Source organism: Larus michahellis, chromosome 2 (genome assembly GCF_964199755.1).
Source record: "Larus michahellis chromosome 2, bLarMic1.1, whole genome shotgun sequence".
NCBI lineage: Eukaryota > Metazoa > Chordata > Aves > Charadriiformes > Laridae > Larus > Larus michahellis.
This window is the reverse complement of record NC_133897.1, coordinates 141,997,769-142,020,778: the sequence shown is the minus strand read 5'-3', so window position 1 is coordinate 142,020,778 and position 23,010 is coordinate 141,997,769. Positions and strand designations below refer to the sequence as shown.

At 42.9% G+C, this 23,010-nt stretch overlaps 1 protein-coding gene across 1 annotated transcript; it reads left to right on the top strand.

Moving 5' to 3' along the window:
- The first annotated feature begins 5,934 nt into the window (after window positions 1-5,934).
- TMEM64 (transmembrane protein 64) lies at window positions 5,935-18,789 on the top strand. Its single transcript, XM_074577405.1, has 3 exons — window positions 5,935-6,967; window positions 12,676-12,831; window positions 16,221-18,789. Exons 1-3 carry the CDS (start codon window positions 6,203-6,205, stop codon window positions 16,413-16,415), a joined length of 1,116 nt encoding a protein of 371 aa, XP_074433506.1. The 5' UTR covers window positions 5,935-6,202; the 3' UTR covers window positions 16,416-18,789.
- The last annotated feature ends 4,221 nt before the right edge of the window (window positions 18,790-23,010 follow it).

Genomic DNA, 23,010 nt, shown 5'->3' with positions numbered 1-23,010 from the left:
AGGAATAACAACAAAGATGGGAAAGGGCTGCTCAAACTTTGCTAAGTAAAAGCTAATTATAAATCAAGACGACATATGAAAAAATAAACACATGAGCTTCTTTCTGATCTTAGATTGTTGTAATTGAAATTAGTGGCCTGCTTTATACCAGCAAACTTAAATGCGTGTTTGTTTATCCAACCCACAAACTCAAATATAAAGTCCTGCTTCAGTGCTGACTTGAAGCTAACCTTAAAGCTGCTTGATAAAGCTTATTAGTAAAACTCAGTCAAATATTATTGTGCTGTTAAAACAGAATCTTTGGCTCTTGGGTTAACCTTTAATGTTAAATACTCTTACAAAAATCCCTGATCCAAAAATATTAGGAGAAACTGACCTCCGATCCATAACCCGATAGGTCTATACCCTTGCCATGGAAATAGTGAAAACGCGGTACACTTTTCTTTGCAACTTAGTCTAGTATACTTCAAAAATATATATATCAAAGGATATAGATATAGCTTTTACCTATGGGATTGGATAAAAAGTGTTGTAGGTGTATCAAAAGGAATGTGGTAGCTTGTCGAAGAATATCAAAGTATATTGCTAGAAAGCCCCAGATGTGTGGGAACTGATGAAAACATGACACTAAGGATACACTAACATGTCCATTTTCCTAAGCCCCTCCCATTAAAAGGGCCCTGAGCATGGTATATATTTAGATACACTTCTTCTTTAAGTCATTTTTAACCGGAGAAGAATCTATAGGTAAAAAACCTCAATAAAATACTTTACTGAGAGAATTTCCTATTCCTCAGATATGCTTTGCTCGCTGTGCTTTATTTCATGATACCCAAAATTCATTTTGAAAGGACACCTTCTAAATGTTAGTGCTCTCAAGAACTGCCTCAAGTATTCTGTTGCATGAAAATGTAGATTCCTAGTTTGTGACCCCGATAGAAGTAAGTAACTACAGGGTTATTTTGAGGTGCATCTAATGTTCGCACTGTGCAATTCAGGAGGACACTATGACTGTAATAAACTTGGTCTTTCTTCTATAGCTTACCATTTCCTAGGGCTGCCAATGCCAGTCCGGCCCTCAAGAGCAATTCCGTGACTTCCAAACTTTAGGCTGCTCTGCATTACCCCAACAGCCCCTGACTGATGAGGTCTTTTGGCAGCAAAGCAGTCATTTCATGGAATGAAAAATTGACGGAAGTTTCGTCTGTCAACCCAAGGATATCCTTTTGCAAGGAAGAATCCCATGTGAGTCTTTAAGATGAATTTAGCTTAAGTTTTCCATTACTGCAACAGCTGAAAGCAGCTATAGATGTACCAAGTATATAGCTGTATTTTTGCCTTATGTGTAAGGATGTTTAAGTTTTCTCATTTGCTGTTTCTAGGCTAGGACACTCTAAGGAATATCACCCAAGTCATCATAAATCCTCAGTTCTACTGCAATGGACTTGTTTTATGTACGTCACCGTTTATATAATAACCAATACCAGAGTGATGTCTCAGAATCTTCCCTTCATTGTAAATATTTCTGCGTATTGCTTACTGTATTTAATTTTTGTTCATGCCTTACATATAGCTGTAGTAAAATTGGCTTGAAATGTTTCTTGTGAAATCATTGTATTAACTGTATTTTTTACGTACAAATACGTATGAAAATAAAACCATTCATTTTCTGAATTATATGAGTTTATGATACTATATCAAATCATTCAATTTTTTTAACAGGATTGTACGGCACTTGTCTGGGAGGCTGGGACTGTAAATAAAGTAATAAAGTTTCTAGTCTTATATGTAGACACCTAATCAGTCAAGCTGCAAAATAACACAGTCTAGATTCCCACCCTAAGACTTAAAAAGTAGTACTCTCTAATGAATACATTTTTTGAGTTTTATGGGCATTTCATTTTTTATGTGTGTATCTTTTATTTAAAGATCTCTTGTGATCTAGATGAAGGTGGAAGCAATACAAGCTTTGCCACACCTTGATCGATATTTGTCCAGAAAATTAAAACACTGGGTGATCCTAAGTTGCTAATTGCACCATTTCTCCTCTTGCACCTCCCATTCTTCACGCAACAACTTCAGAACCACCACCTTTTGCTGGGAATGTAACCAATCTCATATAAAGCCACAACGATGGCTTGTTTTCCTTTAGCATACTTCTCATTCGCTTTGCCAAAGCTGCAAATGCACATGTATTTGAAATATAATGGCGCAAACCAGTGGTGCCCAGCCTATAGCCTGCAGACCTAAATTGGTCTACCAGAATAATTCCTCTGGTCACAGCTTGCTCCTTGCTAATATCTTCCCCCACATCCTTGCAACTCATCCTCTGTTAAAGAGCAAAAAGTATATTCCCTGCAGGAGAAAAGTGTATGCACCTTCCTTCATGTGGATGTGAAGGAACATATGGCAAGGAAGGCTGCAGGTGAGGTGGAGGCACATATAGTGACAGCCTGCTGTGGCCAAAGGATGGTTACTCCTGACACCAATTAGACAATGTTGCAGTTCCCACCAAAGGACCTTCACATCAATGCTGATAGAATTAAGCAGCACAGGCATTTAGAAGTACGCTAGAGTTACGGTCCTTAGTATCTTCTCAAAAAAGTCCTGCTTCTCCCTCCCAAAGAGCAATTCAGAAATAACCATGGCAAGTTTTCAGGAGCTCGCAACTCAGAATTATTTTGGCTCCTGATTTGTGGCTTAATGTATCCTACTCTCTGGCTTCAGGACCCCTATTCAGAGTGGACCCATCGCATGGGCCTAAATGAGTCACGTCTTTCATTTCACTAAGATGACTCAGGTGCTTAGCTGTGTGTGTTTGCATGCTGATATTCCTCAAAATAAAAAGTGAGACAGGAGAAACAGTGTTGCAAAACGCAAAATAGCATTTCACAGTCACTCGTGCCAGATCAAGGAACTACCCTGGACTTAAAACACGGGCCTGGCAAACCACCCGTATGGCAAAAATTCTTCAAAATCCAGTACAATCTATGTCATCATGAGAGCATCTTTCTATAGAAACCTTTTCTTGAAGCAGAACAGTGCTCTGGTCGTTACCCTGTATGTCTCAGATTTAAATTGATTCACAGACAAATACCAAAATAAAATATAAAGACAGGTAAGAAATCAGCTCAAATGATAGATGAGTTTAATGAGAATCTAAGTAACTCAATCTAAGGAAGTATAGGAGCAGTTTCAGTTGATCTAACGTAACTGTTTAGACCCATATGTACTAAACCTGTAATTTTTATTCCTATTACTTCAAACAATTTCTGAGGCTAACTAGGCCAGCAGTGCTTTTTTAAAGAACAGGTTAGACAACATTTGTTGGAAATTATTCACTAAATCAACTAACTTACTTGGGGAAAAAAAAAAAAAACAAGAGAGAAAAAAAAAAGCACGTTATCTTTTGGAGCACAAAGTGTTTGCCTAGGAGCTGTGTGCTCAAGAGCTTGCCTGTTTTTCTAAGTGAAAAGTGATCGGTCTGTGAAAAGGTAACTGCTTTTCCTTACAGATCTTGCCTTGCGTCTGTCATCCGACCATTGCAACTGCATCGTCCATAGTATGGGAATATCTGACGATTCACTGGCTAGTAAGTCTGAAAGGCAGATCGTTTCGTCCAGCAGTTGGCAGATTTTCAAGGGTGTGTGAGGTTGTTTTTTTTCCCCCTTCAGAGGGTAAGAGCCCGTCGGGAAGACTCGCAGGAGCCAGCTGACGCTGCCTCTCAGCTCTGTAGCTGCATCCGCTCCGCCTCTGGGAGAGGCTCCCAGCTCCGTGGCATCCTGTTGAATTCCTGTGGCCTCGTTTGGATGTTTATCCAAAGATGCTTCAGCTCCTGCTCCATGACCATGCTCTGTGTCACTCAATATCTGACTGCGTGTCGCCTTTCCTTCCTGAGCTACTGCTCCAAGGATCTGTACAATGCCAGGATTAGCTATTTTAGGGAGGTCAGGGGATGGATGAGGTCAAGGAGTTTCAGCCTTTATATTCCTAGGGACTGGAGAAGCATCTCCAATAACTAACTAGATAAAATATTTTTATAGCTTGGAGTCTAATGTTAGGACTGTCACTTAGATAAACCATTATATTCCTCATATCCTTTTGCGGTCCCTTTTAAATATGTTCTCTGTGATTATAAATACAGAACCCTGTAGCTTTTAGGAGTAGCAGCAGGAGATTCATTCCAGCTCTGAGCATGAGGTTATGCACTTTAAATGCAGAAATGCAGGGGCAGCGTAAAGCACGTAACTCTGATAGACGTTTCCATACAGGCTTTTTTCTATTCTGTGAAAGCAACTGTACTGAGCAAAAATATACACAAGTTGAACCCACATCAGAGATATACGTGCTCTTAGTATAAAACCAGAAATTAATATTTCGTCTTCTTGTTTTTCTACTGAACTTCCAGCCATCCACAGTTTGCTGAAATGCCCTACTGAACGTGTAAGTATGCCCATCATCCTTTACAAGCTGTAATGCAGGGCTTTCTTGCCATTATTGTTATTATTATTTTGGATGCACACCCTGCCTTTGCTTGCATCTTAAGTAAAGAGCACACACTAAATCAAATGCTCATATTCAGACACACGTAACAGCAAGAAACCAGATTATGCTGGAGATATTTATCTGCATAAATAGAGTCTCCCAGAACTGTTTTATTCTGCTGTGGTGCTCAAAAGACATCTGTCATTTTCTTAGGCTGACTTGTTGGATTGCCCAGGTTATATTGTTTCTAATGGTGTATTTTTCAAGCGAACATATCTGCAGTACATTCTTCAAGATACGTTCCTCATTTTGAGAGTCGGGGGGGGGGGTTTCCAACCACCCTTTAACCTTTACAACTCCCACACACATTCTCGTTTTATATATGCTTGCAAATTTCCCAGCAGAGGAATAGAACGCCACTGGAGCGCATTGTGAAGAAAACAAACCCCTTTCTGCACTGTACGGGTCCTGCCATTAATAATGCCAGAGCAACAGCGACCAACGAAGCCGTCGAGCCTTGGCAAGGCTCCTCAGGAAACACCCCTCAAAACTGAGCCCTTGCTGCGTATTCAGACTCTTTCTTTCCTAGTCAACAGCTCAAAATTCAAGCTGAAACCACCCAAAAGTGTGTCTGAGCCTTCAGGTGTGTGAGCCAAGAACTCGGGCGAGTCGCGCTGGCCTGATGTGGAGAAGCCACCAGCCACCACCGCAGCCACCACAGAGCTGCGGGGCCCTGGATGTCGCCCCTCAGCTCAAACCCCCGGCTGCCGGCTGGGAGAGGTTTGTCTGGCCTGAGGAGAGGGGAAAAGCGGGGTGTTGGTGAAAGCAAGCCTCCATGGGAGATGCCATGGGACCCCGAGAGCAACCGCCTAGTCAGGGACGCCTCGACCCCGCGCTCCTCTGACAGAAAATAACCCGCTTTTCAGCACGGTGGCTCCAAATCCCGCCGGTCACGGCTCTGCCGCCGATGAAGGGCTTCTGAGAAAGGGGCAGGACACCGGCAAGGCCGCCGGCCACGGCCGCCTCACGGAGGCGTGAAGCAGACCCCTGCCCGGCGGGGTCCCGCGGCGCTCCGCTGAGGCACACCCGGCCGGCGCGCCGCTCCCGGGGCGGGGCCGAGCGGGGGGCGGGCCGCGGGGCCGCCGCCGGGCCCCGCAGCGGGGCAGGGCGCTGCCGTCGCCAGAGCCCAGCCTCCTTCTTCCCTCCCACCCCCCGCGCCTCCGCTGCGAGGGGCGCCCGGGCTGCCACATCGGCACCGCCGCTCCGAGAAGGCGCTTCCCGGAGCGGAGCGGGAGCCCAAGCGCGCCGGGAGATGGAGCCCCGCTGCCGCGGTTGCTGCCGCCGCTGCCGCCCGCCGGGACTCGCCCTCCGCCAGGGCCGCCGCTGCCACTGCCGGGACGGAGAGCGCGGTGCCGCCGCCGCCTAACGCCGCAGCCCCGGCGGCGCGGCCGAGGGGGGAGGCAGCGCCGAGGCCGCCGCGGCCCCTCCGCCCGCCGGGCCCCCGCGGCAGCGGCGAAGCGCGGCCCCCTCCTCCCCGCCCTCCCCGCTGCCGCTTCCCCGCCCCCGCCCGGCCCTCGGCTGGGCTCCGCCGCCGGGAGCCGGGCCATGGCGGGGCGATGAGGGAGCGGCCGCCCCTGCCCGCAGGCTGCGTGGGGAGGCGGGGAGCGACGGGGCTGGGCGGCTCGGCGGAGCTAGAGCCGGGCGGCGGGGCGGGGGGATGTGGGGCGCGGGGGCCGCGGCGCTGCAGCTCTTCTCCCGGGCCGTGAAGCAGGCGGCGGCGCAGGGGGCCCGGCAGGACCTGGGCCGCTGGCTGTCCCGAGCCGCCGGGACGGCGGCAGGAGGCGGCGGCGGGGACGCCGTCGGCTTCGTCCCGGCGGAGGCGGCGGGGGCGCCCGGGCTGCTGCTGGGGCCCTATGCGGAGCAGGGCGGGCTGCCGCCGGCGGAGCTGCTGCTCTGCCAGCTGCCCGAGGCGGGCGGCGGCGGGCCCGGGCTGGCCGAGGCCCGGGGCTGGCGCTGCTCCTGCTGCTTCCTGGGCACCTGCTGGTGCAAGAGCTGCCTCAGCGTGTGCGTGCTGGCCGCCCTCTGCTTCGCCTCGCTGGCCCTGGTGCGCCAGTACCTGCGGGACCTGCTGCTCTGGGCCGAGAGCCTGGACAGCCTGGCCGGCGTGCTGCTCTTCACCGTGGGCTTCATCGTCGTCTCCTTCCCCTGCGGCTGGGGCTACATCCTCCTCAACGTGGCCGCCGGCTACCTCTACGGCTTCGTGCTGGGCATGGGGCTGATGGTGCTGGGCGTCCTCGTCGGCACCTTCATTGCCCACGTGGCCTGCAAGCGCCTGTTGGCTCACTGGGTGCGGGCCAGGATCCAGGGCAGCGAGACGCTCAGCGCCGTCGTCCGCGTGGTGGAGGGCGGCAGCGGCCTCAAGGTGGTGGCTCTGGCGCGGCTGACCCCCATCCCCTTTGGGCTGCAGAACGCTGTCTTCGCGGTGAGTCCCGGCCCAGGCCATGCTGTGGCCAAGGAAGAAGCTTGGGCTTGAAGGATGGCTTGCAGCATGGTGGCCAGTGTCACTGGTGGAGGCTGCCTCCTTTCCCTAGAAGAAACCTTGGTTTCTTTCTCACTGGTGGAGGTTGCCTCCTTTTCTGGGAAGAAACCTTGGTTTACTTCTCTTTAACAACAGTAAAAGTAACGTCCCCCCCACCTGCTTCTGCTAGTGGCTCTTCTGTGCTTGCAGATGGACGGCAGGTTTTTGAGCCGCCTTGTTCAGTGGCACTGCACTAGAGTTGCTTTCAGGTTTTCAAGCCTATGTTCTGGTGTTAGAAAGAAGCACCAAGGTGCTGTGTAGCAAAATCTCTAGAGAACTCGACAGTTTTAAAGTGATCCGCGTGGGAGCAATAGTTTGTATTTTTAAGCGGTCTTGCTGGATCTCCCTGAAGTACTTAATCATATTGGAAAGAAAGAAGTGGACAGATTAAAATTCTTGGTCAGTTTGGTTGGTGTTTGTAGCATACATCTGGCAAATCCATACAGGGTGTTAAGTCCATGCACACGAGAGAGGTCACGGATTTTGGGCAGAGCAGTAAGATGTAGGGCTGAAAAGGGACTGTACACCTGAGTGGTACTGAAAGTTAGTTTTAACTTGAGTTTGGAAAAAGGTTAGTGTTGCTTTTTCTACTTTTAGCTGAAGATTGGTACATTCTTTAATTATTTAAAATTCATAGCCTTATTGTTCTCCTTGAGCATCTTAAAGGAGAAAGTAAAGAAGAACATGGAAGGTAACCTTTTTGAGTACCATCGTGCTGATGATCACAATTTCAGACCCTCAGCTCTTCCTGAGTGCTTTGAAGGATCTGATTTTGGCTGTGCGTTGCACCTCAGTTATGTCTTGGTGAAATCAAAACAAAGCAAACCAGATTGTGAAACATTTTAAACGTTTAACAGTAGCTTTTATGTTCTTTAATATAAGAGAGCCTCTAAACAAGTGTTTTGGTCTGTCGCTTTCTTACAGCATACTTTCCTTCCCTCATCTGCAATCCTGATCCTGTACCTATCTGAAGCGCTTGATTAATTTTGATGGAATCATGTTGTTGAAATGAGTAGGTCATTGAATAACCAAATTTGTTACTTAAGAAAAAATTAATCTACACAATTTTTAGGGGTTAACACCCACATCAAATAGTTAAAATTGCTATGTATAAAACTGTGTCTGCTGCGCATTCATCTCAGGAGCTGCAATCTCTGTCCGTAAAAGCTGTAACAATTTATAATGTCTTTTTAAGCAAATCCTTAAACTGTTTCCTTATTATGAATGAGAAAAACCTCAGCTGTTTTGTTTATTTACCTATATTATCGCAGGACCGAGGCAGCTTAGACCTGTGCAGCCGGGAGCAAAGTCTCCCTGGAGCCCAAGGTCCCGGTGTAGTAGATGAAGCCTCTGCTACAACGTGACCATCCTAAAGTGGGGGAGAGCTGTTATACTTTGGTTGCTCACAGCTTCTGGGTGTCACTTGAAGTAGTCAACAGATGTTGTAGGGCAGTATTGGATCTGAGGAGTGGACCAGAGAATTACCGAATTAAAATGATTTCTTTCCTGGCATAACCGTTCTGTTGGAAACGCAGTTCAGCAGAGTACTCAGACCAATGCAATATTAAAATGATGCTGTAAATCAGCGTTTTATTTTCTCTAAGTACTGCAGGCTCAATCATTTTCTTTCCAAGTGGAAGGTTTCAGTGTTAAAGTAACAGATAGGAAATGAGATGAAACTAGATTCTTGAGTATGCCAGATAACTTGGATGTTGCCTGCTAAAATTAGTTTGCGTTGCATTTATTACTCCAGATTTATTATTTTGCAGCATAGTAAAATAAAGCATGTTGTGTTCAATTTTTAACCAAGAACACTTAATATGAACTACTAGATTACTGAAAAATAAAAATGTTGCATGCAAATTTGGGTATTCAAGGCAGTTTCCCACTGTGAGTCCAGTTTAGGCTACATAGAGTACAAAATTCTACCTACACAGACTGAGCTGTCATTTCTTTGAAATCTGACTTACTTGAAAACTTAATGCTCTACTTAAGTTTAAAATGCAAGGGGATTTGGTGTGCCCTAACCGTCTATCCATTTCTACCGTGCTAGCAACTTCAGCAGTGAATCTGAAAAGGATTGCTCTTAATAGTAGAGGAAAGAATGGTGAACTTAAAACCTACGCATCTTTAATTTTCCAGCAGTCTGGTCTATGCGTGTTTTTTATGTGCCTATTTATAAGTAAAGTGGAGATACCGAGAATACTTAAATAAAAGTGGTACGTGAGGTCCAGGGCAAGGCATAACCTTGAGGTGAGAAGGGTCGTCTACAGGGCTGGGATTAACAAGCACTTGTTCAGTGGCGTGTACCATCTGCGGAGGGTTTTGAGGAGCTTGAATTGCAGGGGAACGTACAGAAGGAAGGAAGGCTTCCTAGCATTTGATTAGCGATGGGATCATATTATCTGAAAGGGCACAAGAAGAAAACTAACACCAATTCCTTAGTTTCTCAGCAGCCAGACATGGACATGGTGCTTCTTAAGGTCACGCTGCTGCTCTTTGGGAAAGCGCTGATAGTAGGAGCAGTGGGGTAGTGCATTTACTTGCCTTTCTGGAAGACCTAGAAACTTGTTCACTGTGAAAGTATGTTTGCATTTCTCTCTGAGTTGGTTTTGCTTAATTGTCCCTCCTGTGATGCCGGGGTGGCCTGGGCTGCTGGGGTGGGCTGATAGCTCTTACTGAAGTGTTTGCCCATGCACAGCCCTCTCCCCTTGGCAACTCAGGGTGTTCTGAAGGCAGGTCTGTAAGGAGGCCTGGTATGCAGGTTATCGCCTTCTTCCCCCTAGTGGCTCCCTGGAGTGAGGTTTGTGCAAACTGATTACTTCTAGTGCCAGGTGTAGCTTAGATCAGAATTCACGTTTCTTTTTTTTCCCCCCTTCTTTGAGAGGAATATCACATGGAAGAAATAATCTGACTAAAAAAATCTGAGTGTTTGAGTGTTAATCTCTGGTTCCGGAAATGCACACAGTGAAATCAGAGTTGAAAAAATGGTACCTGCTTTGCAGGAACATGCAGGCTGCTTACTCGGCTTGTTGGAAAGATGATGGATATTTTTGGTTTGGTTTTGTGGGGGTTTTTTAATGTTTTTTTTTGTTGTTGTTTTGTTTTAGGTTTTTTTGTTTGTTTTTTTTTTTGGATTTTTTTTTGTTTTTGAAAGAGCCTAAGAATTGTCCTTTGCTTTCAGTTGCTAAGCCTACCTGATCCAAAACACAGGCATTCATAAATTGCGGGGAGAGAAATCTGCTGCAATCCCCAAAGGTGTCTGAGCCCCCAACAAAGTCCTGACACAAGCATTTATGCTTTGACCATACTAAACCAAAGGTGTCAGCTGCAAAGAATACACAAAAGTTCTGCCGCAAAAAGCCTGCACAAGGCTTAATGGGAGAGTTTCTGGCTAATGCTCTTGTTGCCAGAGCAGTTAAGTAGTTCTTAGTTTTATTTAAATGCATTGGTATGGCCCATAACACAATTGCATCCTCCATACTTGCCTTGGGATTTCACTGTTAATTTTGCTGGCTTGAGCTTTCAGTAGAAACTGAGTCCTGGTAGCCTCTGTTTGGCAGCTTGGCCACACAGACCCCAGTCTGGTGGGTTTATAGAACAGGTAAAGTTCATAGAAGGAAAAATACGGAAAGCTGTAAGTTTGATTGAAAATTTCTTGGGTTTCTTAGGTAGGGATGCTGTCTGCTTTCTGTGCCATCTAGGGGAAGTGAGACCAGTGTAAACCAGGCGTTAAAAGGACACCTGCAAATTATTTTTTTTTCCCCGCTCTCCTTAGCTTTTATATTAGTGAGAAGCACAAGTTGCAGTCCAGCGTATCCATCGGCAGCTTTGTCTTCATTTGGAAACAGTCTTTCTCATGGCTCAGGAGGTCCTGTTGCTTCAGGACGGATCCAGATGTGCAGATGTGTTGCTCTGCATCTGAACTGCTCTGCAACGTATACAAAAAAGAAAGAGGTGGCTAGGAGTGTTAAAACAATCTTTGGGAAGTCTCCCAGTTCCATTAGATTTAGTGATAGTGTCCTACTTAGCAAATCTTTCCTCAGCGTTAGTATTTCAGAGACTTTTAATAGCAGCTCCTTCGTTCCCTTGGCAATATGGGAAGTTTTGGTTGTGCATTCTTATTACATGGCCCAGATTACTATAATGTGTGTTTTTTTTTTTAAAAAAAAAAAGTCTTTTCAAAGTATTGTTCAAATGTGAAGTTCTGACATAATTATGTAGTGCTTTTCCATTATAAATCTAAATTATTCTTGTATAGAGAGGGAAATTATTTGTGCTGCTGGTACATATTTTAGTCTGTGGGAAGTATAATTTGTAGTGTGAAGTTTGGAATTGGCTTATTGGATCTTGTTCCAGTGAATTATTCTTAATCTTTATGCTTCATTGCAGTCTCCTCCTCCATTGCCCTTCTTCCTCCCAAAAACTTTCCACTGGTGGTGCTTAGAGCTCTGAGAATTCAGCACTGTGACTTTCATAGTAACCAAAGTTTATTTTAAGAATAGCATGATGAAATGAGTAACTTTGCTGCTATTCTCTTGTCTTCGACATTGTACAAAACTGTCAAGGTCAATAATTTCCATGTAGACTCCCAGTGTTAGGGGCTGTTCTTAATTAGAACTTGTTTTATTACTATCTGATCAACTGAATTGTCTGGAAAATTCCTTAGACTGCTTGTTTCAAAATCACCCTTTTCGTACTGGTTTTTAACTCATAGTTTCCTCCTGCTTTCATTTTTCTTGCGTAAATATCTTTTGGCTCCTTGGCTCTTGCCTTTACTATTTCCCAATGGCTGCTGATATTAATTTAGCTGGTACTGTGTACTTTGTTCCCATGTAAACTGTCCACATGTTGACTCAGAACAGAAGTTTCACAGCAAATAGAGGAAAATACCTTAGAAGTATTATTAGTGTTTTTTTTTCCAGAGACGCTAACAAGAGCTATAGCCGTGTGTACTATTTTGTTCACTAATTAAAGTGTGATGTAAAATATCTTGGTAGAGAATCTTAATGATACCCATGTATATCAGTATAGATATAGATAGGTGTCGCTGATAGAGATCACTGATAGATAGATGTATCTTAATGAGCTATGTAACTTCCCTTGCAGAGGCAAATTGTATCTGCCATGCTGTTTACCTAGATCATATTTAATACAGTGACATTTTGAACAATTACTTCTTGTATTACTTGCCATACATGCGAAATGCAAAGCAAATAGACTTTTGCTTTAGACCTTCACATCTGATAAAGTAATTTCTTCCTGCAAGCAAATTCTCATAAATTGTAGGGCTCTATTCGCCATGAAGAAATAAACATCTTCAATGAACAGTGTAATTGCATCCTTAGTTAATGACTTTTGCACAGAGATGTTGCACAATGTAAGATGAAATGAAATAAAACCTAGTAACTTTAAAAAGGCTGGATGAAAACTAGCCATGTACTGTTTCATTGTATTATCTTACATTCGTGCACAGTGGAAAGTTTCAGTGAAGGAATGTAAGAATTCTTTCATTATTTTGCACAGATGGTTGTGGGAGCAGCAGTCTGGTTGTTTGTGTACATAGATTGTGTTGGAGCTGTGCTCAATTTCTTATGCTGTCTTCTACTCAGATTACAGACTTGTCACTACCCAACTACCTGATGGCTTCTTCACTTGGGCTGCTTCCTACTCAGCTCCTGAACTCATACCTGGGCACTACCTTGCGCACCATGGAGGATGTCATCGCAGAACAAAGTGTTAGTGGCTATTTTATATTCAGTTTACAGGTATGTTAAAATAATTGCTTTCGTAGACCTTGGTAACAGTAATGTCAGTCTCTTTATGACTGCTTGGATAAGCAGTTACTCTTGGAAACAGTCATCTTCTTGTGTTTGAGTTTATTTCTGTACCCCTCTAATTTCTTGCTGATGTGCTGTCCCAGTGGAATTCAAGACAGAATTTTTCTTCTGCAGCCAGTAGACAAATTTCCTTCCTGTAGCTTTGTCTCTTCAAGTCACTGAGTCTTTGATTTGGAAACTGCATGCCTGTAGAAATGGGAGAGAGACTCGGTATTGCTGGTTTGCCTTTCAGGTTGTGCAGCCTCCAGTGCAAAAGAGGTGGGTGCAGGAGGTTTGGGAGAATGCATGTCTTCGGGGTTAAGAACTGCTCTCGGTTGGCATAACAGCTCCTTAGTCTGAGGCAGCCACCCTCTTACAGACTGAGAGCCAAGCAAGTGCGGCATGTGGTATTGAAAAGTAGCAGGTTTTAAGTGTTTAATTTATAGCTGTGTTACCGGTATTTTCAGTAGATTGTGCAAAACTGAGCTGACGTTTCTTTTTCACAGGCTTATTGATTGGTAGGTACCCAGAGAAATGGGTTTCCAGTGTCCTGTTTTCTTTTGATTTTATTTTCTTCTGTTAGAAAAGTTTAATTCTCTCATACCTCACATGACACAAAGCAGAACTTACGCAGTGTTCTCTTTTTCTATTTCTGCCACAATTTTGTCAAGTTTTCTTCTCTTGCCCTCTGTGGTAATCTCCTGCTGAATTTTAGACTCGTCAAACCACCCCTACACAAAAGCCACCATCAGTGCAATAGTGTGCTTAGGGTTTGTAGACCTAGCACCTGTGCAGCGTTCACTGTTAGCACTGAGCACTCCTGGTTTTCCGTAGGCATTCAGGAGGAAAAGTGCTGTAGAAATACCACTTTGCTAATGCCTAAATGGGAATATCTTAATTTTGCAAGTGAGTAAATTCCTGAGAAGTATATAGTACCTTTATGTCAGTTTAGCGGATGAAATAATTTGTCAATAAATCTTGGGGGTAAGCCTCAAGTCTGCGACCATTACGAGCATAGAGGTCATGAGTATTTCAGAACCAGATTATATATTAAAGCTTCCTTTGATAGTGTCGGTGCTTGACCAGCAGTTACTGTGGTTTGCAGACTTGCAGTTGGTACTGCAGTCATTCATCTTCCTCAGTTTTTACAACCATAAAGCTGATGTTCAACAATGCTAAGATTTAAAATGGTCCTAGACTTACTTTTATACCTCACCCCTGCCCCAAGGCTTGTGTGCTCTTAAATGGAACATATAATCTATAGGCTTCATAGAACGGGGTTATGAGTATTAAAAATGCCTCTGTAAGTGTGGGGTAAATAGCCTTGATAAATAAAAAAGAAAATAAATGGTTAATTGATCAGCTTTTGTTTTAGTTGTGAAGTGTTATTTCCAGGGTAGTAGTTTTCAGTGGTCTTTTCCTTTTTTTTTTCTCGTTAATGTTTTTTGTAATGACATTGACTCTCCTTTGTAGATTATATAGGTTGTAACATAACTGTTGCTTGGGTAAGCGCTAGCTGGAGGGACTCAGTGTTTGAATAGGAGTGCTCACCTCCTTGAGAACAATCCTTGGGACCTGACTGAACAAGTGAAGAGGAGCCTGGTAGTGGAGGAATTACTTAGGTTCTCCCACTTCTGCCTGGTGCTTTGCCTGATTGGGCTTTGATGGGACTTTGATTTAGTAAATAGCTCTCAAAATTGTTCACATTTCATGGTTGTCTGTGTGTATATTTTTTTAAAGTTATTCATCTAGAGAGCTAGGCTACTGGTAGTAATATTTCTAAAACCAGTCAAATTTAAATATTTGGGTAAGCTTTTAGAATAGGATTTTTCCTATATATTCAGAACTTGATGTCCATAGTCTCTTTTTTCTTACATTGGACAGCTTTTGAAATGTGTAATGTGAATTAGTGAGGAACATCTTTTTCACCACAAGGATAGTCAAGCAGTGGAGCAGGTTGCCCAGAGGGGTGGTGAAATCTCTATCCTTGAAAGTTTTAAAGACCCTTCTGGACAGAAGTCCTAAGCAACCTGGTCTGATCTTGCAGCCAGCCCTGCTCTGAGCAGCGGGTTGGGCTAGAGACCACCAGGCTGCCTTCCAGCTGCAATTATCTTGTGGCCATACTTGTCAATCATCTCACTCCGTAGTATTCTAGCATCTTTTATGCCATGCTGACAGGTGTTTTGAGTAATAGTCCTTAATGTTCAAGAAAACATAGCCCTACCAATTAATAGTGAAGTTCAGATTTTGGACTCAAAACTTGAGGTTTTGTTGTAAACAATAGAACCTTTTTGGTTTTTTGAAAGGAAGTTGCAGTACCAGTTAGTTTCATAAGACATTCTTAAAAAAGGCAGAGGAATTTACTTGTTTCAAAGGGACTCTCACTATGAGCCAGCTTGATTATTATTTTAAGATTTTATTTTTTTTTAAGGAGGATCTCAGCTGAAAACTTAACTGGTGTTTTATTGAAATCAGAGGCTACCTCTGGGGAGTGCCGTGCTTGCCAATGTCGTTGAATGAGTAATTTCTAAGCAAAAACTGTCCAGGTTTATTCCTGATCCTTTTTGTGGTGAACGTTTAACAATTCTTAGCAATAAAATTCAGACCAAAACCCTGAACTAAACCCATAGCTTTGGATGATGCTTCCTCCTTAAAACAAACAACCAAAGAAGCCCCCACACCGTCAACATCCAGTCCCCTCCCTGAGCCATCCTCCAGAAACCAAATTCTTCTTATACAGACTACGCTAAGAAGCTCAGAAACTCTGATTCTGTCCTGTTTAGTCCTGATACCCAAGGAGCGCAGTGACACTGCTGCTCTCTGCTGTCTTCTACACCAGAGGGACAAGAACAAGAACTTTTATTTTCTTCGGTCTGTGTCATCCACTGTGTCTGCTGTTTTGCAAGTTGCACATGCCCAGTACAATTTCAACCTGTTATTCACTTGGTGTGTGGAAAATAGCCCTTTTGACTTCCAGAAATACAGCACGTTGTTTCTTTGTGGAGACTTTTTTGCCAAGAGAGAAAGTGAAGGGATTGCTTTCCAACAAGTATGTGGATGTCAATGGAAAGAAAGAAAATATCTTTTCAATTCATGTCAGTATTTGAGTTCTGTGTAATGTCTATGTTCTGATGTGCTAGTTATGTTGTTAGCATATGGCGGCTTAGCCCCACTCATTGGTTAGATTCAGCTCCCTTCAAGTATCTTTCCTGGGAAGCATTGAGTCAACAGATGCCTCCATGAATCTTTGCATTGGTGACTTTTTGTTTTGTTCAGAACAGTTGCTTTATATTCATGCTCACAGTTTGTATAGCCTACAATATTTGTTTTATTTGCAGATTGTCATAAGCATAGGACTCATGTTTTATGTCGTTCACCGAGCTCAAGTGGAACTGAACGCAGCTATTGTAGCGTGTGAAATGGAAATGAAGACATCGCTTGTTAAAGACAGTCAACCGAGCATCAGTGGTTCAACCACATACTGCAACAAAAGGACAGTAGCATTCTCTGGAGGAGGTGTCAATATTGTGTGATTTCACGTATTAATAAAGTAAGGTTTTGTGAACCTAAACTATTGCCTAGAAAAACCTATGGACAATTCAACTAGTTTTACAAAAAATTACCAGTGGTTACAGGTTGTACTGTGGCACAAACCAACCGACCAGCTCTTCAGTTGCACACGGGGTGACTTCTAGCAAGACGAGAAAGATGGCGAAGTAACTTAAGATGTAACTGCAAATTTGGCTGCACCTTTGGTCATTTATTATGCCTGTCATGGCCTGTAGTCTGCACTTTAGGTTTTTTTCCTTTGCTCTTATAAACTGAGAAATGCTTCTATAAACTGAGAAAAGTAGCACAGAGGTAAATATTTTTCTGCTTAGCATTATTTATAAGGCTGAATAATTATATGCAGTAGAATTTTATTACCGATAAAGATGAATGAGAAAGTATGCAATTCAATGTGTGTTATTCTTGAATGTGCTTTTGCTTTTGAATTGCTTCCAGAACTTGGAGTGTATTATTTAGCTAATGGTGGGACCATTTGGCTTTTCCTTCATTTTTGATTTTAAAATAAGAGAACCCTATATAAAGTTTTGGTTGAATGTATTTTTGTAAGTCATTAAAAATGTTGCAGAGCCATGCATATGTGTTCACACAAGCTTAAATCCTACATTGTGGGACTGAAGTGCTCTTAAATAACATTTTAAGTTACACTGTGTAATATGCAAAGTAAAAGGGAAAATACAGAAGTTATAATAGATTGCAGTGACTATTTGAAGGAGACTTCATGACTTAACTGTTGCATTGGTTTGGCCACCTTGGTGATTGTAACAAAGGGCTGTTCCACGTTAGTCCTATTTATAGCATTTTTAATCGTTAAAAGGCTGGAGTTTTTCAGCTCACGTGACTGCATGTAATAAGGCTTCCAGAACAGAGAGCTAAATCTCTCCTCTAAACAGAATGATGGGATACTGGCAGTACTACTTTTACATGAAGGTGGCCTTTATTTTGTAATTGAATCCCCCCTCCCTTTAAAAAGCTTTAAAAATTCACTTTGGTTGGCATGTTTTTTTCTAAAAGTTTTACATTTTTTTAAAAGACGCAATCTATTATAAATTTCAGTAGAGTGAAGAAATGAAAAATAGAGGTTCTCCTTGGAAAAATAAATAATCCAGTAACGGAGGAGGACAGTAATGTCTCTGAGACTCAGGAATTCTGACTCCATTTTTGCAAGACAACACTGTATTGGATAATGCTCCTTTTACGCCTGCTGTGGACTGTTCTTTCACTGCATTTGAAAAGATTGAATGACCCGACAGTAACTTGTGTGTGTGTAAAAGGAAAACAACAATAATGCCTGAACACGATGTCCTGTATGTGTGAATTTCATGTAGATATACGTACCAGTGTTCAATTGCTCCAACACATGCAAGTCATTTGACACAAAAATAATGTAACGTATTGCTTATTTTGTAGTTACTTTGTGTAAGTTTTTAAAGATGCTTTCAGTCTTCAAGATTTAGTGTTATTTTCTAACAGTATGACCGTGCCTCCTTTTTGTAAGGCTGTTTGTAGGGTCATCTTGTTGAGAATTGCAGGTCTCCAAGGTCGTTGGGAAGCAGCGATGTGATAGCCTCCGACAGCGTTACTGCGAGGATGTACGGTGCTCGCGTACCTTGACACCTACGCGGTCCCTGGTAGTGGAAATTCAATTTTGTTCTTTAAATATGTATCCTTTGCAGACTGCCGTTCTTGGGTCTTGTGACCTAAGGAACTGAACTAGGTAAATGAAACAACAAAGTTCAGATTGTCTCCTTTTTGTTGTTTTGGGGTTTGTTTTTTTTTTTGGTTTGCTTTTGAAAAGGCAAGCTGTATATACCTGGGAGTATTCATTTACACATCTCTGCCTCTGACAGCTCCTGTGTGAAAACAAGAGAGCCAGATAACTTTTTGATGGCGTTATTTGTCATCATAGTATAATTGAGCCCTTTCTTAACTAAAAGTTTTTGTTTGTTTGTTTGGTTTTTTTGTTTCTTGGAGAGAACAATCCTTCAGTAAATGAACTGATCTGAACTTTGCTTCGTTTTGCCAAATCAACAATAGCGTTTTGAAGAGGGTATCTCTTTCTTTGCGTTTTTTTAACTAACTTAAGGTTGTGTTGATTATTCGAGAACATTTCCCAAATATGTATTTTGAAGTGCTTTTATTTCCATGACATTTTGTAACCAGAGTAACTTCACTATGTGAATACTTTTGTAGTATGGAATTAGTTCTTAAGACTTTTGCATTTTGCTTGATACTTGTAATATTTGTGTACAAGTTAATGGGAAATGTGCATTAAAAGGAACTTTTCTGTACCATGCCAATCATAATTTTATACAATAAATTCACTCAAAATTCTTTAAAGGAATATGTATTAAATGTTTAGGTTGCTATGAAGTAGTTGGAAAGAAGGTGCAGTGGAGTATTCATGCGAAGATAGTTGTCTACGTTAGAGTAACGAGTTAGGATTTAAGGATGAATTCTGTGGGTGGGGAGTTACTGACAAGGGAAAGACACTTGATTTTTATTTATTTTTTTAAAAATTAAATACGTGCTTAATCATGTTAAATGCTTTGAAGGTTAGGTATTTGTAGCAGCCTTTTTGGTAAAAGAATAAGCATACTTCTGCTTATGAAAAATGTGGTACTGAACCGAAAGAAAATGAATATTTTTGAAAGTGAAAGTAGTAAAAGTGATGTGATTTTTTTTAAAAAAAATATTTTATTTTAGATAGTCTCCCTGCCTATTAAAAATTAAAAGGGTTTGAATCCAGTTCAAGTAATATGTGGCAAGTCACCTTCATGAATATTTGCTGGGTTGCCATGATGGTGAGATTTCTGGTTTTTGTGTATGAAATGTACCGAAATTGCAGGTCATACAGAAGAAGGAGTCTCTCTCAGCTGTGTGGCACCAGTTTTCCTTCTTCCTCTTTGTGGTAAATGCAACTGTGTAATAAATCTGTCAAAATTTAATTTTATACTAAGCACCTGTGAGGAAACCCCCCCTCCCTTTTTTTTTTTTATCGAAGAGCTTTATATACTATTTTCATACTGATTTTTACACAATAACTTCAACAGGTGTTGCTGAGGTCAAGTATGAAGAATGGAAAAGCTGCTCTTACGTGGTGTGTGGCTAGTGCCATGTATCAGATCCGTTATGTTTGTTTTCAGCTTTCCACCTGAGGCTGGTATGATTTGGATTTTGACTGACCAAGATTATTGGAGTCAGCAGCAGCCTCGCAAAAAAAATCTAGAGTACGATGCTTAAGATGAAATACTATAAATGTGTTCCCATTCGCTCTGTGGCCGTACTTAATGGCAGAAGCACATAGCTTAAGTAGCTCTGTGACAGGCTTCCTTACTACAATAAATTCAAAGTTGGTACCAGTCCTGTCTACAGAAGATGGTTTGGGCATGAGGGAATAGGAAATGGAGAGCCGAGGGGAAGCTGATGCAAATTCTGGCTCTGCTAGGGAAAGCAGCTTGTCCCTGTCCCCTCCAGTCCTGCAGAGCTACTGATGTGCCTGGCAGCATGGGGATGATGGGTCGTACGCATCCTCTCCTCGTGGACATTACCATTTGTCTTGCAGTATCCTGCTGTATTGATTTTTAATTTATATTAATTTATTAGTGATAAGTGGCAAGAAATAACTGAGTCTGCAGTTTCAGTCCTGTCCCTTTCCTCCTTCAATAGATTATTCTGTCATATTGCTAAACTTAAAACTACGCTTTAATGAAGTCTTGTGTTCATTAGTGTAAGTTAAATCCCTCTTGCTAGCCAAGTGATTAATATGTAGTTAGTTGGATCTGGATTCTCGATTCGTTTGGAAAATTAGCTGGGCAGGATTTGCTGTCCTGAGTGTGCAAATCCTCTGTTTTTCCTTCTACTTATTTAGGACTTTGGATACATTGCTAAAGCAATTAGCAGAACGGGTTTATTGTACAAGGTTTTTTGTTTCTTTTGTTTTAGAAAAAAGGTTATTAGCAAGATAGCAGAAAAAGGATTTGTTCCATCCTGATCGTGAGACTTCAATACCATGTATCATCCTTCTTAGGAGATGAGAATGTTGCCAAGATGTAGCACAATCAAGCTTAGGTGAGTCAAGGTAATTAGGTGCCCACTTTGGTGAAGAGGGTGTAAAACCTGTATCTTCAGGTCAGCATGGCAAGTCTTTTTTTTTTTTTTTTTTTTTTTTAATCATATAATCTACAGACCAGCAGAGTTTGGCATTTGTGGCTGCAGTGCATCGCTTCCCATCCCTCCTCATCTGCAGGAGGGGGAATCTAGAGAGCTACAAGTCTTTAAATTGAAGGGAAGAAATCATAGTCTGAGCACAGCTGAGGCAGTTTGAGGAGGTTAAATTAACGTTGCCAGAACTGTGAATACTTGTAAATGCCTTTTTTCCTTAATTGTCAAGTCCTTTGACAGCTTCTGCTTCGTTCCATGGGAGGGCAGCTGGGTGGGCTCAGCTAGAGGTAGGTCAGCATTGTCTGTTCTGGAGCTTTGACTTTTGGACCTTTTAACTTCTGAAATAGTCTTTTGACAAATTTCGCTGACGTTTCTCTAATTAGAACGGTTTAGTTTGTCCCAGTAACGGGGCAAGATCAGCTGGGGTGCAAACACGTGGTACACACCAAGTGGTGTTCATGCATGCGCAGCTGGCCCAAGAAGGAACTTCTGCAGGGCAACGTGCATGAGCTCGATTTGCTGAATGTGAGGAGTTTCCCTCTGTTCCCAGTGAGCTATAACTGTTTCTCTTGAAGGTTGTGGGTGGGTGGGAGGAAGGAAGGAAAGTCCTGTGGTGATGGACTATTCTAATAGCAAATTTTCACTCTCTGCCTTAGAAACCTGATTGCCTAGGATTACAGATATTCTCCACTTAATGTGAGAAATGGTAGGTGGTGAGGGAGTAGACTAATGAATTCTCTGACTGTGATTTTTTTGTGAGGGAGTAACAGTTTCCCTCGGTATATGATGAAGGACCCAGATGATAGAGGGGTGGTTTTTCTGTTGGCTTTTTGGGAGTGGGGAGAGGGTGGAGGAGATATTACTGGAAGCCAGTAAAGCTGAAATGGCAACGATATGAAGTTACTGCTTATTCTTTTGAACCTTGACTTATTATGACTGTTTCAGATGGCTTTTACAGCTACGGGGAATAGTTTCTCAGAAGCAGTCAGAGTAAGAGCATCTTGGCTTCTGGAGGGCTGCTGAGTATGTACCTCTGCATCCAGGGCCTGCTTTTATAACCTGGGCTAGCAAAGTCCAAACCAGAAGCTGTGAATAGTTCTCATCAGAAGAGGAACATATGTTGCTGCCCTATTGATACCTTATGCAGCAGAATTGCATGGCAGATGGTTTGCCTGCCTGAAAGGCTTCCTTTTTTGCCTTGCTCTGCTCTGCCAGCTCAGGTGGTCGCTGGGTGAGGAAGAGCTGTGCCCTACCTGTTTGCTTTCCCACCAGCCGGGGAGGCAGAGGTTGCAGAGTTGAAGCCAGAGGTTGCTCTGTGTCTCATTCTCAAACTACTTTCTGAGTAGCTTCTCTTCCCTATGCTCTAAAAGAAAACAAAACGACAAAAAACCATACCCCAATGCCACCCAAAAAACCCTCCAGGACTGGTAAAATTCATGCCAGTGAATGAATATCTTATATATTCTCCAGCGGATGTAAATTGAGGTACAAGATGATGTTTTGTGTTCAGCCAGCTGTAGTAATCTTTTCCATGCTCAGCGGCTTCTGTGCAAAATGAAGTTCTCCAGGCACTGAGCTTGCTGGGGTGCAATACTGTGGTAGCCATGAAAGGATTTCCCTTGCAGCTTACACTGTATTGAATCACTGATTTCCAGTTGTCTTAACATTGCACTGAATTTTAGGGTTTCACAACTGTGGGAACAAGAACTGCATGTGCGTATGCAGCTCCAGCGTCACACCAATTGGTGCTTTACAAGCATTTTGTGTTGTCTCCGTTGCATTTTGTGAGAAGGCTGCACTGGTTGCAACACGGTGTCTGTCTTGCCCATATTTGTCTGGCAAGAGTACAGTTATTTGGGTTTTTGGTGAGTTGTACTGTATTTCACTGGATATAGCACACCTCTTCCCCCCTACCCCCACCTCAACCACAGTTTACAAACCTTATGAAGAATGACTGAGGGAGCTGGGGTTGTTTAGCCTGGAAAAGAGGAGGCTGAGGGGAGACCTTATCACCCTCTACAACTACCTGAAAGGAGGTTGTAGAGAGATGGGGGCTGACCTCTTCTCCCTGGTGACAAGTGATTGGACGAGGGGAAACGGGTTCAAGTTACGTCAGGGGAGGTTTAGATTAGATATTAGGAGACATTTTTTCGCTGAAAGGGTTATTAAACATTGGAATAGGCTGCCCAGGGAGGTGGTGGATTCACCATCTCTGGAGGTGTTTAAAAAAAGGGTAGATGGGGCACTGAGGGACATGGTTTAGAAGTGGCTCTTGTCAGGGTAGGCTAAAGGTTGGACTCGATGATCTTAAAGGTCCCTTCCAACCTCAACAATTCTATGATTCTGTGATTCTATGGTTTACCAGATGTTGTATGGTTATCGCTTAATTTGCAGTCA